Source organism: Herpailurus yagouaroundi, unplaced genomic scaffold (assembly GCF_014898765.1).
Source record: "Herpailurus yagouaroundi ecotype Mexico unplaced genomic scaffold, PumYag 206, whole genome shotgun sequence".
NCBI classification, from domain to species: Eukaryota; Metazoa; Chordata; class Mammalia; order Carnivora; family Felidae; genus Herpailurus; species Herpailurus yagouaroundi.
In genome coordinates this window covers 5,525,554-5,542,292 of record NW_024412437.1, presented here as the reverse complement: position 1 = coordinate 5,542,292, position 16,739 = coordinate 5,525,554, and the positions used below count along the sequence as shown (strand labels likewise).

General features: G+C 41.5%; 1 protein-coding gene across 5 annotated transcripts in view; it reads right to left on the bottom strand.

Moving 5' to 3' along the window:
• MAP2K6 (mitogen-activated protein kinase kinase 6) overlaps positions 1-16,739 on the bottom strand; it is a 122,872-nt gene that overhangs the window by 37,802 nt on the left and 68,331 nt on the right. For 3 of the 5 annotated variants that reach the window (XR_005783781.1, XM_040452227.1, XM_040452229.1), the window contains exon 2: positions 6,867-6,933. Coding sequence is in view for 1 of the 5 variants with exons in the window: in XM_040452227.1 (XP_040308161.1) it covers positions 6,867-6,933 (67 nt within the window). In the remaining 4 variants the exon portion in view is untranslated. Of the gene's footprint in view, positions 1-6,866; positions 6,934-7,772; positions 7,792-9,885; positions 10,023-16,739 lie in introns of those variants that run through there. The other 2 variants (XM_040452228.1, XM_040452230.1) reach the window with 2 other exon arrangements.

Below are 16,739 nucleotides of genomic sequence, written 5' to 3'. Positions count from 1 at the left end.
ACACACACACACGCACACACTCCTATGAGTATCATTACTCCAATGGTCCAGATGAGAAACCATCTGGTTCAGAGTTTAACTAACTTGCTCCCAAGTGGTAAAGCCATGATTTCAATCCAAGTCTAACTGAATCCAAGGAACTTACTCTCAACACCCAGGTCCCCTCTAATGAAAATGATCAATCCACCCAAGCCTGAGGCCTTTGGACTCATCAAGTCTGCCAAAAGCATCAAATGATGCAGCCAAGACTGACAGCTCGTATTAGATTTAGTTGACACTGTGTTCTGTCCAGACTGGGCATATTATTAGTCTGCCTGGGGCACTGAGTCTCTGCAGGAGGTTAAACTGTGGGCGTATGTTCTCCGTTGCTTATTCAATATTTTAGACCTGTGGGGACAGAAACAAGCTTATTACAAAATTCCCTCCCTGGAAGGCCAAAGGTACTCCAACGGTCACCTAGCATTAGCTTTTATAGGAACAACAAGCTTCGGCATACTATAGTGATTATTTATTTGTAATTCTAAGTAATAAGTAATCAGTTTACTGGGTGTTATGACAATTATTATTCGTCTATTGGGCCAGAGACTATGCTAGACCCTTTATTATTTTTTTAATGTTTATTTATTTATTTTGAAGGGGGGATACAGAGAGAATCCCAAACAGGATCTGCACCCACAGCACAGAGCCCAATGTGGGGCTCAATCCCATGAACCACAAGATCAGGACTGACCTGAGCTGAAATCAAGAGTCGGACACTTAATCGAATGAGCCACCCAGGCACCCATGTGCTAGACCCTTTATATAAAATATCTTCTTTAATTTACACAACTCTTAGAGGGACTATTATCTCTACCTTAATGGGAAGAGTTGACATCAAAACAGACTAAATAACTTCCCGTCATTCAAAGACATGGTGAAATTAGAACCCAGAGCCTCACTCTAAAGTCTTCTCAACTGCAAGAGTAAAAGATCCTGCCTCTTGTTTCACTAGCCACAGACTATTTGGCCACACTCTCTACCAGTCCGACATGTGGCTAAGAGCATATACTTGAAAGTCAGAGAATCCTGACTTTGCACACCAGCTCTTCCACTTAATAATAACTATTAATAATTATTAAGTGGGGACACCTGGGTGGCTCAGTCGGTTAGGCATCTGACTTGATTTTGGCTCAGGTCATGGTCTCATGGGTTTGTGGGTTCAAGCCCCGCATCGGGCTCTGTACAGACAGCATGGAGCCTGCTTGGGATTTTCTCTCTCCCTCTCTCTGCCCCTCCTCCGCTCACTCTCTCTCTCTCTCTCTACCTCTCAAAATAAATAAAAACATGTTAAATAATTATTTAGTGGATTAGTAATAATAACAGCAACAACACTTGGAGCAGCCTTCTTTGAGAAATCCCAAGGGAAAAGGCTAGACACTTAATAGAGGTTATGATGCCTAAACCTCACAGCAATCACATCATTATTTATTCTCATCTTTCAGAAGAAGAAACTAAGGCTCTGTCGAGTTAGATACCTTGCCTAAGGTATTCATTCAACTAGTGAAATGTAGATCTCAAAGACGAACACGGACCAACTTACTCGAGCCTGAACTCTTACCCATGAAGTGATACTCAACTGTTTTGAGCAAGGCACCTGACCTCGTACAGGTCTGTTTTCTCAGTAAGAGTAACAGTAACGGCCTCCTGAGCTTCTTGGGAGGTTAACTGGAATAATACTCACTAGCATCGAATCAATTCAGAATTAGCCGCTGCCAGTCCAGTAAGGGGACAGCTCAGAGACCTGAGCCAAAGACACACTGGCATCACTTACTCAAAGAAAGAGCTCCAGTAGAGGGACCACACACATGGAACTAGGAAGAATGGAGCTCTGTCCCAGGATATTTATTTTTGTGAAGTACTGCAGAAGAAGGCAGGGTATAAATGGTAAGAGTCACCAAGCCAAGCTCAAAAACTTGCCAAGAAAAACACAAAATGTGGAAGCTACTTCTTTAGGAGTACAAATTTAAGCATTAGTATTAAAATAATAATAATAACAATCATAATAATAATAATAGGCTCTCCATGAGCTTGAGTGGTATTGTCTACAATAATAAAATGATACTCTTGGCTTTACACAGTGAAAAAGAAAATCATATCAAAGTTTATTCTACCACATGAGGGAAAGAACACAGAAATAGTGTAGCATTACGAAGGCTTTCATTCACTTGTTTATACCAAGGAAGGATTTATGATGGCTTTCAAAAATTCATAAAATGCAGAAAATTAATATCAGTTAGAAACGAATGAAGACTAAAAATGTGAAGGGAAGGAATGTAAGAGAATTGAGAGGGTGATATAAAAATGTATTACCAAAGAAGATAATAAAAATAAGGGCAGAAATCAGTAAAATTGAGAAGCCAAAAATAAAAAAAAATTTTTTTAAGTTGGTTCTTAAAAAAACAAACAAACAATAGTATTGATACACCTCTATCAAGACTGAAACATTTAACAAGAGAGGACACACAAATTACCAATCTTGGGAAAAAACAGGGGATATCACAATATATCCTGTAGCCATTCAAAGAATAATCCAGAAGTACTATGAACAACTTTTATAAACTCAACAACTTAGAAGAAATGAACCAATTCCTTGAAAACCACCAATGACCAAAACTTAGCCATGATGAAACAGGTCATCTGAATAGTCCTATAACTACTACAGAAACTGAATTTGTATTTTAAAAGCTCCAGAAAAAGAAATATTTTGGCTAATGTTGTTTCATAGACTTTATGTGTCTACCAGAAAAAAAAGAAGAAGAAGAAACTCTTACCAATTGATTTTATGAGGCCAATACTACCTTAATATCAAAACCAGAAAATAATAGCACACACCAAACCAAACCAAACCAAAACAAAAACAAAACAAAGCAAACAAAACTCAAAACAACCCACCACAGACCAACATCTCTCATGAACTTAGACACAAAACTTCTCAACAAAATTTCAGCAGATTGAGTCCCACAGTGTGTAAAAAAAATAATGTACCCATAACCAAGTGGAATTTATTTGGGGTATGCAAAACTAGTTCAATATTTAAATATCAATCGCAAGGTAATCCACATCAACAGTACAAAGAAGAAAAATCTATGATCGTGCCAAGTGATGCAGAAAAAAGCCCTTAACAAAATTCAAAACACATTAACAATAAAAACCTTCAGTACCCTACAACTAGAGAAGAACTTTTCAAACCTCAATCTACAAAACCTACCATCCTGCTTAATGGTTAAAGACTGATCGCTTTCTCTTTAAAAACAAAGCATGGCGGGGCGCCTGGGTGGCTCAGTCGGTTGAGCCTCCGACTTCGCCTCAGGTCACGATCTCAGGGTCCGTGAGTTCGAGCCCCGGGTCGGGCTCTGGGCTGATGGCTCAGAGCCTGGAGCCTGCTTCCGATTCTGTGTCTCCCTCTCTCTCTGACCCTCCCCCGTTCATGCTCTGTCTCTGTCTCAAAAATAAATAAACATTAAAAAAAATTAAAAAAAAAAAAAAAAAAACAAAGCATGGTTGCCTGCTCTCATCAATCTTAAGTGACACAGCATGGGACATTCTTGCCACTGAAACAAAGCAAAATAGTAATAATAATAACCTTATTCAAAGTTTTAAAAATACAGCTTGCAAAGGAAGAAAGAAAACTGTCTCTATTTTCAGAAGGCATGATCGTCTCCATTGAAAGTTCTAAAGTATCTACAAAAATGCAAAATAACAATAATAATAATAATCTACGAAAACTCAAGGAACAATTAAGTGAATTCAATATGGTCACAGGATAGAATATCAACACAGAAAAATCTATTGCATTTCTATATACTGATCCCTAACAAGTGGAAACCAAAATTTTAAATGAAGTGTCATTTATAATTGCTCTCCACAAAATGAAATACTTGGGTATAAATGTTAACAAACCCTAATGCAGGAATGCCTGGGTGGCTCAGTAAGTTAAAGTTCCGACTCTTGATTTCAGCTCAGGTCATGATCTCACAGTTTGTGAGTTCGAGCCCCTCATTGGGCTCTGCACAGATGGAATGAAGGCTGCTTGGGACTCTCTCCTTCGCTTCTCTCTCTGCCCCTCCCCTGCTCATTCTCTCTCTCCAAATAAATAAATAAATATTAAAAAAAAAACCTGATGTAGAGAATAGGCATAATGAAACTATAAAACACTGATGGAAAGAAATCAAAGAAAATCTAGATACTTGCAAAATCTACCAGGCTCATGGATTAGGAGATTTAAGTTGGGAAAGATGTCGATTGTCTCTAAATTGATCTATATGTTAAACACAATTTCTACCAAAATCTCAGCAAATTTATTTGTAGACACAGACAAGCTGATCTAAAACTAATACGGAAAAAATAAAATAAAAAAATAAAACTAATATGGAAACAGAAAAGCACTAGAATAGCCAAAATTATTTTGAAAAACAAGAACAAAGTGTGAAGCAAAGTGTTCTTAAAATTGTCACCAAAAGCATGATCCCTAAGAAGAAAAATTCCTAGACTGGATTTCATCAAAATAAAAGAATGAAGAGACAAATTATAGATTGGGAGAAAATGCTTTTAAATCACATACCTGACAAACTCTTTATGTCTAGAATATAGAAAGAACTCTCAAAATTCAACATTAAAAAAGCAAGCTAATTAAGGAATAAGAAAAGATGTGCACAGACTCTTCACCACTAAAGATACATGGATGAAAAACAAACACCTAAAAATACTCAGCACCATTCACCATTAGAGAAACGAAAATCAGAACTGCAATGATGTATCACTATACATCTATCATAATGGCGAAAATGGAAAATAGTGTTAATGTTGGCAGGGATGCAGAGAAACTGGATTATTCATAAACTGCTAACAATGTAAAATGGTACAATCATCCAGAAAGTACTTTGGAAGTTGTTTCAGAGCTAAAAACAGACTTACCATATGACCCAGCAATTGTACTATTGGACACAGGTCCCATGGAAATGAAGACTTATTTTCAAGCAGGAACTTGTTTTTAGCATTGACAGCCCCAAACTGGAAACTACCCATATCTCCTTCAAAGGCTAAAGCGTTAAACATAGTGTGGCATATCCATACCATTGAAGGGGGTCAGCAATAACAAGGAACGAATTACTGATACATGCAACAACTTGAATGAACCTCAAGGAAACTATGCTGAATGGAAAAGCCAACCTCAAACAGGAGGAGATGCATGATGCCATTTATGTAACAACCATGGAACAACAAAATGGAAATGGGGAGCAGATTAGTGGTTGTCAGAGATTTGGGCTGCGGGTTAGAGGTGGGCATGGCTCTAAGGGAATGACGTCAAAGAATCTTACAGTGTTGATATAGTTGAGTATCTTGCTTATGGCTGTGGTTACATAAGTCTACAGATGTGATAAAACTGCATAGAGCTACACACACACACACACACACACACACACACACACACACGAGTACGTGCAGTACTGGTGAAATCTCAGTGAGTTCTATGATTTGCACCAATGCCACTTTGTTTTGATATTGTGTTGTGTAAGATGTTGATGTTGGGGGGAGGGACACAAACTAGGGTAAGAGTCCATGGGACTTCCCTGTACATTTCTGTATAATATCCTGTGAATCTACAATAATTTCAAGATGAAAAGTTCTAAAAGTGTATCACGTAGAGTCCAATACAGGTAGTACAGGGAAACAATATATTTGACTCTAAACTCTCTAGAAACCAATCAGAGGGGAAAAGTTATTAATTACACACGTGTTAGGTCCAGAGGAAAAAACAAAAACAAAAAGACCAAAAGAACTAATCTCGATAGCAACGGAAGGAACCTTATCCTGTAGAGCCTCATGAAAGGAATCGTGCAACATAAGCTTGACCCTTGAACTATGGTGTAGAACCCTGAAGACAAGCCCTCCACTCCGCTCTGCATTTAGGAGATTCTTCAATGGAATGCGATGGCGATGGCCTCGACAAAGTCTTATGGTAGACATGAGCATTTTTACCAGCACATTCCAACACCAGGAGGTGCGCTTACTGATAGGATGGGTCATGGTTAAGTCCAAAACCCTTTTGAAAGGGAGCACCTTTGTAGAGATGAGCAAAGGCCTTGCAAACTCAAGCTTCAATTGGGATGGCCTTTCTTTCTTTATGCTTGCTCTGCCCCTCCAATACTCCTGTTATGACTTTTTTCCTTGCAATTTCCATTCCTCCCAAGCAGATGCTTTATAAGCTGGTCATACTTCCAGCCGGACAGGGGGGTACTCTCACTCCCCCACAGAGTGAAAAAGAAATTAAGAGGGAGAGAACGGGAGAGGGTAGCCCGCTTCACCAGGACTCGAGCTCACTTAGGGATCTGGGCCAAAGCCTCTGCTAATTAAAAAAAACAAAAAACAAAAAAAAAACGCTCCTGTACCTCATTTTGCCCTCTATTTATACGGGATGGGATTTAGGTGTCAGGATGCTGAGTCCTTACCAAATGCCATCTTTCCATCTCAACTCATGTTTTACAGTAGTGGCTTTATACGGGGATTCGCTTGTTGGCCCAAGCCTATATGGAAAAGGCAGAAAGTCCACGTCCAGGAACCTTTCATAAGACTCCATCTGCCAAATGACTTTGTGACACTCAATTTTCTGCCAACCGGTAATGTGAGACAGTGAGTTCAAAGTGACCCATTCGATATAGACTGACGGACCTATTCCAGGTCCATGGCTTTCCCCTTTAAAGGGCTCTTCTTTCTAACAATGCTTTCCATAGTCGAGGCATTGCGCACCAGTCCAGAAATGAACCCCTATTCCCAGGAAATCTGTAAAGTGGAGTGTTTGGATTAAGACGATGATCTTGCCAACTTACGTGGAACTGGTCTGAGGTTGTTCAAATGCTTCTTTTGGAATTTTAAGGCCAGGGTTTCGCTTCCTGCCTATGGGGGAAAGACATAAGGATAAGGTTAAGGTCTAAATGACAGCATGAGAGTGGGGACAGAGACTGCAGCAAAGGAAAAGGGCTAGCCTGGGAATGTATTGTCTCATCTCCCCATTCAGAACACCACTTCCCACCCGGGAAGCCTGTGAGTGACAAGCACCCAAGCCCCAGGCGGAGCACAGCTTCCCAAATGCTCTGTGGTCGTGGATGAAGTTTTTCGCCACTTACGGGTGAAAATATCCTTATTAGAATGCTAACTCTCTTTACCCAGGAAGACCTGCCCTTTCCTCCCTGCTGAGAGGTGGTCATTCTGAGTCCTTCATTCTTTCTCGTACACAACGATGATGATGATGGTAGATGGTGTCGAATACAAATTTTTTTCCCCTTTAATGTCAGTCAAATGTAGTCACCCTCGTCTCAGCATCTTACAACTTTCTAATTTAATCTGTAAACATCTGATAGAGTCAACTCTGGAGGTAAAATAAACAATACTTTCCCACGCTTCTGTCCTGCCCATTTCTCAACCACCTGCCATATAAGCTGAAACGCCTAAAAGATGGAGAGAGTATTTATTTACATTTACCCTGTTCCAAAAAGGAAGAAGGATAATAGATGGGCTCATGCAAAGAGGTTATCGCCTCTTTGGGGGCCAGATGGGAATGTAACCCATGTGTTCATCCCTGGGCTGAAAGTACAGAGAATTTGGCTCAAATAATTGTTGCTGATGAATAAAAAAAAAAAAAAAAAAAAAAAAAAAACAAAGAGCAGACTGAGAAATGCCAGCTCAGGAGGCAGATCAGAGAAAACAGTCTCTTAAGGGCCCAGGATTTTCCTCACCTAAGGAGATTCTGTACCTCCTTCCTTTCTCTGGTAGGAGAAACCAGAACAGAGCTGGATCAAATGCCCATGGTCCTCCTTTCCTTCTCCCCCCACCCCTGCTCTACATCGCAGGGGTGCACACTATGGCAATGACGCAAGCCCCATAGAGGGTCGGGTAGACGCGGACGGACAGAGACTCTCAAGATGCAAAGAAACTTAAGACATCAAACAGTATAACCTCCTGGTAGGAAAATGACATCCAAAGGCTTCCATGATTGCTCAACATCACAGAGCCAGCAATGACCCAGTCGGAATCAGAATCTAGGTCTCCAAAACCCAGATTGGAGCTCATTCCCCTAGTCTACAATGGAAGGAGTTTAGAGATGATGAGAGGAGGGGGGCAGGGGAACATGGGATTATGTTTTTAAAACATAATTTTTTAAATTTTAAAACAGCTTTTAAAAACTCGGTTTACATCTGGTACTTCACTCATTAAGTGACCTCCAGAATCACTGTTCACCTGACTCTCGATATCCTCAACTGTAAAATGGGGAAATAATACCAATACCTACCTTCCTGGGCTGGATATGAGAACCATGAGGTGTCACATATGAAAGAACACAGACATACCTTAAGTAGCTGTTAATTATAATCATTCAGAGAAAGAATGTGTATAATCTCACTGGGTGTTGTATGGAAACCAATCTGACAATAAATTTCATATTTAAAAAAAAATGAGTCATTTAAGGGGCGCCTGGGTGGCTCAGTCAGTTAAGCGTCTGACTCCTGATTTCGGCTCAGGTCCCGATCTCATGGTTCGTGGGACCGAGCCCCGCATCAAGCTCTGCATTGACAGTGTGGAGCCTGCTTGGGATTCCCTCTCTTCCTCTCTGCCCCCACCCCCCGCTTGCACTCTTTCTCTCTCTCTCAAAATAAACATTTAAAAAAATCACTTCAGAAATTCATGAGCACAATTGGTCAGATTATCACAGCCCAAGACAATGTGCAATTGAGTCTTCTTTTCCCCCTCTAGGCCTTCAAAGTCCAAAATGAAGATCAATTCTGCCAAGTTGCATAAAGGCAAGAAAAAATATGCTTGGCAGTGGTCAATGCAGAGAAAGCGTTTTGGGTCCACCTTCATTGTAACAGGTCTTCTCGACTGTCTCCTCCTTTGGGCTTACCTATGTGTTTTATAAGACTCAAGACTCACTATTCACCTCCTCCTCCCGGAGTTTGGAAGGCCGCTTAGCACATGTTACTACGTTAGTCAGTTAGGCAACGCAACGAACTGTGTCCATACATATGGGTAGACAATACACAGGGCTGTGCTGTATACCAAGAATGTTAAGTAGCTGGATCTGATGGTGAAAATCCAAATAGATGAAAGGCCTAATTCCAACAATTCCTATCCATGAGCCTCAGTCAAATAGATAAGGATTGCTATTTTAAATGGGATACTCCAGTGAGGAATGAACGGCAAATTCCATTTGTCCAGATAACTACATCTATACTCCAACACAGGCGACAGGTAATTCAGATCTTCCCAGCGGCTACAACCCTGTAGCCCTCTCAGCGAAAACAAAATAAAACAAACGTCAAATACATTTCACCTGTGAAAAAGGCATGGTTGCCATGTAAGCAAACCAAAAGCAAAAGTTACTCTGAAATTCCTACATCTCTCGCTTCTTCATTTCTTACTCAGCTCTTAAGATAGATGTTGAGAGAGAGAGAGAGAGAGAGAGAGCTATTTATGGGACAAACTGCCTTTGAAAAACAAACAGAGCGATGAATCATTCCACCACAGCAATTAATTATTAGCCATTCATTATTATACTATAGCTCAACAAATCATCGAAACATCTATACAAAGAAAGAGTAATATTACGAGAGAAAGAGAGCAACCTTTGGGCACAGAGACTAAAGGAATAAAGGACCACAACAAAAATAAAGTCTTTCAGGTGTGAGAAGAGAAGGCTCCCTCTTCTCTGACAGCAGCCAGCGAAACAGTTGCAGGGGACACAAAAGCTGGTTGAATTACGCGGTTGGTATACATCCCGCCTTCATTTCTGATAGTGCATCAAATAAAACAAAAATCACAGACACATGCACCAACATTCCATAATTCACTTACTTGCCCATCACTGAAGGAGGAGCCCAGTAAGAGGCCAGAAGTGACTCTGATGAGGTTTGCAAGGCTGCAAGCAAGGCTAGCAGAAGAACAGCACACACGAGGCATTCTTTGCGTAGTGCTGAAGACCACGCTTCAGCAGAGGGAAGCAGAACTGAACAGACTCCACCCTCCCCAGTGCAGATTGCAACAAACCTCTCTGAGTTTATTGTTCCCAGCAAACCGCCAACTTCACAGAGAAAGAAGGAAAGTGGGTCCATTTAGACACCAAGGCGTGATGTTAATCATTAGCTAGACTTGGAAGGATAAATCTATAAAGTAATTGTGGCCAGGACCGCATTCTCCAGCCTTTCTACAAATGCCTCTTTCATTTCTTAAAAGGAAGAAAAACAATACATGGTCAGTTTCCAGCTGTGTTTATTTCTAAGCAATCTGTTCCCCCCGCAAGGCTGCCAACACCTGACGCTAACGTTTAACACGTTAAAAAAAAAAATTAGGCAAGGAGACCATATGAATTAATACAGCTAAGTGCCCAAGTATGTTAAGTGGCTGTCTCTTTTGATAGCCTAAAGCAAAAACAAAAACATAAACGTATCAGGAAATAGGCTCTGTGTGGTGTCACATGGTCAGAACCACCTTCTCAGAGAGAGAGAATTCTGTGTATTCCTGCAGACCTCAACAAACTCTACCCTCTTACTGGTACAATCTGCAAAGGGTAAGCCTCGTTGGCTTGGCTGGGCATATGCAGTGCTAGATTACATCAGCCTGTATCACACCCGTCGCTTGTTTTCTTTGAAAACGCAGTCCCGCCACACACACACATTTGCAGAAATTCATCTTAAACCGAAGCCGGGGTCGTTACGATCCTGGCCCGGAGCAAAATGGCACTGGAGCCTAAAAGCCTTGCCAAGAGCTCGCAAACATTTCCCAGGCCACAGAAATGTTCGCTAGCTTCGGCCATCCTGAAAATGATGGGGTGTACCAGACCTCTTGCTCGGTACCCACGCGGACAGGCTACGCACAAAGAGCTTCTCTCATGTGCTTTATTACATAAAACAGAAGATTGTGCTCCAGTGCCAACCCAAACAGCAAGAGAATCCCACAGGGTCAACAGAAGGTGGCATCGTAAGGATAGGCTGACGCCTAAATATGTGTCAGCTCGGCCGAGGGCTGGGGGTGCGAGGGGGGGGGCATGATTATGACGGTTTACGGTTATTGACACAGCTTTACAAAAGGATGGCATGGCTTCCAGGGCCAGATTTATTTTAAAAATCTGTTTCCCAACGTCAATGGGGTTTCCAGCCAAGTCACTGGCAACCTGGAGGCCTTGGCTGCCCTCTCCTTCATACTTGCATCTAGGCTTAAGTCCCAAGGGTAGCTGGCACTGAGATCGGCAGAGAAGTGTCATTAAATGTTATTAAATGGCGATGATCAGACGCAAAGCAACTAATGGAGCAGCGGGAAGGGAGTGCAGGGAGAAAGCTGGCTTTACAACAGCGGTAGGATGCCGATGCTCCTGTTCCCCCAAACCCCCGGCTCGCACCCACCCCTGAGGCTCTAGCCGGCATGCCGAAGTTCTTCAGAATTACATAAAATTTAGAGAAAGAAAGCCCAAAAAGCTCGTGTTAAAACACACAGTCATTTTGATTTCAAGGAGGGAGGTGGATTTCCCAGGACCTTGCCTTTATCTTTGTACTGCCTCTGCCTAGAAGGCTCTGGCGCCCTTGTGGACGGGAACCCAAACTTCCACATCCAGCTCTCATATCGCATGGCCCACAGAACCCCCTCCCAGACCTTCCTGAACACCGCTTAAGGGTCATGCATCCGGCTTTCACATTCCAGCATCTCACCTACAATGTGAACCTGACGCACTTTACCGAACCCCCGCCGTTTTAGTTTAAAATGTCCGTCCACTCTGTCTCTGTTGGTGGGAATGCAAACTGGTGAAGCCACTCTGGAAGACAGTATGAAGGTTCCTCAAAAAGTTAAGAGGGCTGCCTGAGTGGCTCAGTCAGTTAAGCATCCAACTCTTGGTTTTGGCTTAGGTCATGATCCCGTGGTTGGTGGGACAGAGTCCTGCATCAGGCTCTGCGCTGACAGTGCGGAGCCTGCTTGGGAGTCTCTCTCTCTCTCTCCTTCTTTCTCTTCCCCTCCCCCACTCATGCACACATACACACACACACTCTCTCTCTCTCAAAATAAATAAGTAAACTTTTTTTAAAAAGTTAAAAATGGAACTATGCTATGATCCAGTAATCGCACTACCTAAAGAATACAAAAACACTAATTCAAAAGGATACATGCACCACTGTGTTTATTGCAGCATTATCTACAAGAGTCAACCTATGGAAGCAGCCCAAATGTCCACTGACAGATAAGTGGATAAAGAAGATGTTTTATACACACACACACGTACACACGCACACACACACGCACATATATACAATGGAATACTATTTAGCCATAAAAAAAGAATAAAATCTTGCCATTAACAATGACATGGATGGAGCTGGAGAGTATAATGCTAAGTGAAATAAGTCAGTCAGAGAAAGACAAATACCATACGATATCACGCATATGTAGAATTTAAGAAACAAAACCAACAAAAGGAAAGAGAAAGAGAGAGAGAAATCAAGAAACAGACTCTTACCTCTAAAAAACAGACTGATGGTTACCAGAAGGGAGCTGGGCAGGGGGGACGGGAAGAAGATAAGGGAAACAGATGATGGGGACTAAAGACCACACTTATCATGACGAGCACTGAGTAATGTATAGAATTGTTGAATCACTATATTACACACCGGAAACTAATAGATTAAGCCATTTAAAAAACCGTCCACTCTGTCTCAAACAGATCTGCATGACTGTCTTCCACTTCTATTTCTCATACCATGTCTCACAATGTCACATCATTTTTGCATTTATGTATTTACTTCTGCATTTATTACTTATTTAGTATTTATCTTCCCAATAGAAGTTCCATTACGGCAGCAATGCCGTATGATGTCCAGTGCCTGCACACCATAAATACTTGCGGGCTGAATATTTGTTCTTTTCTCAACTGTTTTGAACATTAGGATTGAGTGAGCCCTTCAGAAAAAAAACAAAAATAAAAGACTGGAGTAGAAATAGCACAAACTTCAACACCAATAGACCTCATTTTAAATCCCAGCTGTGCCACTTATTAACACGGTGAGCTTGAAAATACGTCTTAAACCCAGTTTCCACACCTGTAAATGTAAGATGAGAGGCTCAGGTCACGGAGGGACTCAGCTGGCACAAAATATGTGAGGATATCTAGCAGGGTCTAACATATAACAGGTGCTCAATATGTACTAGCTTCTGTTCTCCCTTCCATGTTTGTGCTAAAATTTTTAAAATATGAGCTAAATAGAATGTTCCCTGTATGGGGAGCATGTTTCTTCAGATGTCCTCTGTTCTTCCTCTCTTATGTTATTTATATTAAAACTACATTTTTCAAGATGCCTGGGTGGCTCAGTCAGCAAGGCCTCCAACTTCGGTCAGGTCATGATCTCGCAGTTCGTGAGTTCGAGCCCCACGTCGGGCTCTGTGCTGACAGCTCAGAGTCTGGGGCCTGCTTCGAATTCTGCGTCTCCCTCTCTCTCTCTCTGCCCCTCCTCTCCTGCTCTCGCTCTCTCTATCTCAAAAATAAATAAATAAACATTAAAATTTTTTTAATTAAAAAAACCTACATTTTTCAAACATCTCATTGATTTTGAACCATATTCTCTTGGTTCCCACTGACCATGGGAACTATTTCAGCTCTAGCATTCAGGATCTCGGGAAGCGAGGCCTCAGAATCCGTATCTTTTTTTTTATAAAGGGCTTATTTTTTTAAAAGCAGTTTTAAGCTCATAGGAAAATCGAAGGGAAGGGAAGGCACAGAGATTTCCCATATACTCTCTGCCCCCATACGTGCATAGCCTCACCAACATCAACAACCCCCCCACCAGAGTGATGCGTTTGTTACATGTGATGAATTTACACTGATGCATCATTATCACTCCAAAGTCCACGGTTTACATTAGGGTTCACTCCTGGTATTGTACATTCTATGGGTTTGGACACATGTATACTGACAGGTATACTGATATATATGACATTTACAGATATGCATGGATATCACTACAGTATCATACAGAGTACTTTCACTGTCCTAAAAGCCCTCTGTGCTCTGCCTGTTTATTCCTTCCTCTCCCCAACCCCTGGCAACCACGGATCTTTTTACTGTCTCCATAGTTTTGCCTTTTGCAGGATGGCATACAGTTGGAATCATACTGACTGGCTTCTTTCACTTAGTGATATTCCTTGAAGGTTCTTCTGTGTCTTTTAATGGCTTGGTAGCTTCTTTCTTGTTAGCACTGAATAATATTCCATTGTCTGGATGTGCCCCAGTTCGTTAATCCATTCATCCACTGACAGGCATCTGTTGCTTCCAAGTTTTGCCAATTATGAATAATGATCCCATAATTATCGTTTCATAATATTATGAAAAATAAACATCTGTGCGCAGGTTTTTGTGTGGACACAAGATTTTAATTCCTTTGGGTAAATAACAAGGAGTGTGATTTCAGGATCATATGGTAAGACTACGTTAGTCTTGCAAGAAACTGCCAAACTGTTTTCCAAAGCAGCTGCGTTACATACTTTTCTTTTTTTTTTTTTTTTTTTTAATCTCCCCAAGTGATTGAAGATTCCAGCCAGGGTTAAGAACCCCTTGTCAAGGGTATGTTTAAGTAAAGTGTTTCCTTTTTTTCACCTTTTCTCTCTTCATGAGGACAAGGTCACTCTCCCCTCAGTTCCTGGTCCTTCCCCCATCACCAGTCAGTTCTTTCTGGCCAGTAAGAAATTCCAGATGAAGCTCCTGACCAGGCTCTCTATATCTTCGAGCCAAAACTGTTAATAATTCACCAAAGTAGACATTGCAAGGAACAAAAAGTTCATCAAGCTACAAACTCTGCTCTGAAAGAGTCAGGGGATAAGAAAACCCAGTTCCTGTACTATCAGAGTATTACATGACAACTGTCACACCATGAATACACAGGAGGTTCAAAGCCGATGAGGGAAATGAGAAACAAGTAGTCTCATGGGGGAAGTGATATTTTAGGTGGTCCTTTGATCACTGGTAGGCTTTAAGGGTACATGAGGATTTATTATACAATAGGTCTTCTTTTAACATATTTAAATGTTTTCATTATAAAAAGTTTTTTAAAAAAATAATGGGTAGGATATTGACAACCAGAACCCAGAAATGCAACAGTGAGGCTCTAAGCAGAGTGAGCATGAGCTCCTAGTGGTGGAGAGAAGGCACCGTGGTATATTCAGCCAAAGACTGAAAGCCCAAAACTAATAATCTCTAAATTTCATATTTAAGAAGGGAAGTCAGCTATGTTTTTCAGTTGAGGAGGTCACGTTAGGTCATCCACATTTCAAAAAAAATAATGTAACAAGGTAAATCTTATATCTGCAGAATATTTTGAAACTGTGGGACACACACAGACACAAACAGACACACACACACACACACCCATATACACACACCTGGGTGTTTTAAGCTTCCAGGTCTCGGCTTATATTCTCCCTGGAATGTTGTCATCACCTGTCTCTACTGGTCAACTTGAACACTCAACTCAGGCATATTCTCCTTCTGGGAGACTTCCATAAAAAAAAAATTTAGAATAAATGCTCCTCCTCTGTGTGGTCACAGCAGTCTGGATGTCTCCTTTCCTATACTGATTGACTGAATCCATCTGTTCACCCATGCCTTGCACTCGAATGCCAACTCTTCAAAGCCGTCCACCATGTCCTACCCAGGCACGGGGCAAGCAATAGACCCAAGAAGTCAGAGGCAGAGACCACAGCCATCTGACTGATAAATAAGCTACTTAAACTTTATGGAGGGGGCACCTGGGTGGTTCAGTCGGTTAAGCATCTGACCGGCTCAGGTCATGATCTCGCGGTTCATAGGTTTGAACACCACGTCGGGCTCTATGATGACAGCTCAGAGCCTAGAGCCTACTTCAGATTCTGGGTCTCCTTCTCTCTCTCTGCCCCTCCCCCCCCCCTCTCCTTCAAAAATAAATAAACATTTAAAAAAAATTAATAAACTTTATGGAGGCAAAACCCATAGGCTCTGGTAATTTACTGGATTAGAGGTGTGGAAGATCAGAAGATAAGCAGTAACAGCAGTAACACTAGTAGTAGTAATTTGGCTTTTTTACACCTAAATGAAATTAAGTGAAAGGAGAAGGTCAAGGCCAGTTGGGATGGGTGGTGGAGAAGGAAGACAATGAGTCCCAATTCTGACAAGTAAAGTCTAAGATGCTGGGGTGGGGGTGGGGGGACTGTGACAAATTTCAAGCAGACAAATGGAGCTTAAGGTGGGGGGTGGGGGGGCGGGGAATATGCACACCTGGGAGTGACCAACAAAGGTAGAGAGTCGAAAACAAAACAAAACAAAACAAAACAAAACAAAGAGTTGGATGAGAGGCTGAGAAACAAAAAGAACAAGAGAATGGAAGGCAGACAAGGCGAGACCATTTTGACAGAATGAGATGTGAATGAAGCATCAGTGAAACACACAGAGGATTGATGGATGTACCAAAGAGGAATAAGCCAATGTGTTCAGAGCAGCACCATCAATTCATTCGGAAATGGTCGTATTTTCAAAGAATGAAAGCACTCAGATGACTCTTCTTACAACCTCAGGTGATCGAAGCTCTTTTTTTTTTCAGACTGGGTTGAACTGAAGCATGTTCTCGTGTTAACGGTTTGATGCTGACTATGTGTTCTTGAAGGAATGTAAAAGCAAATCACAGCCAATGCCCTTCACTTGT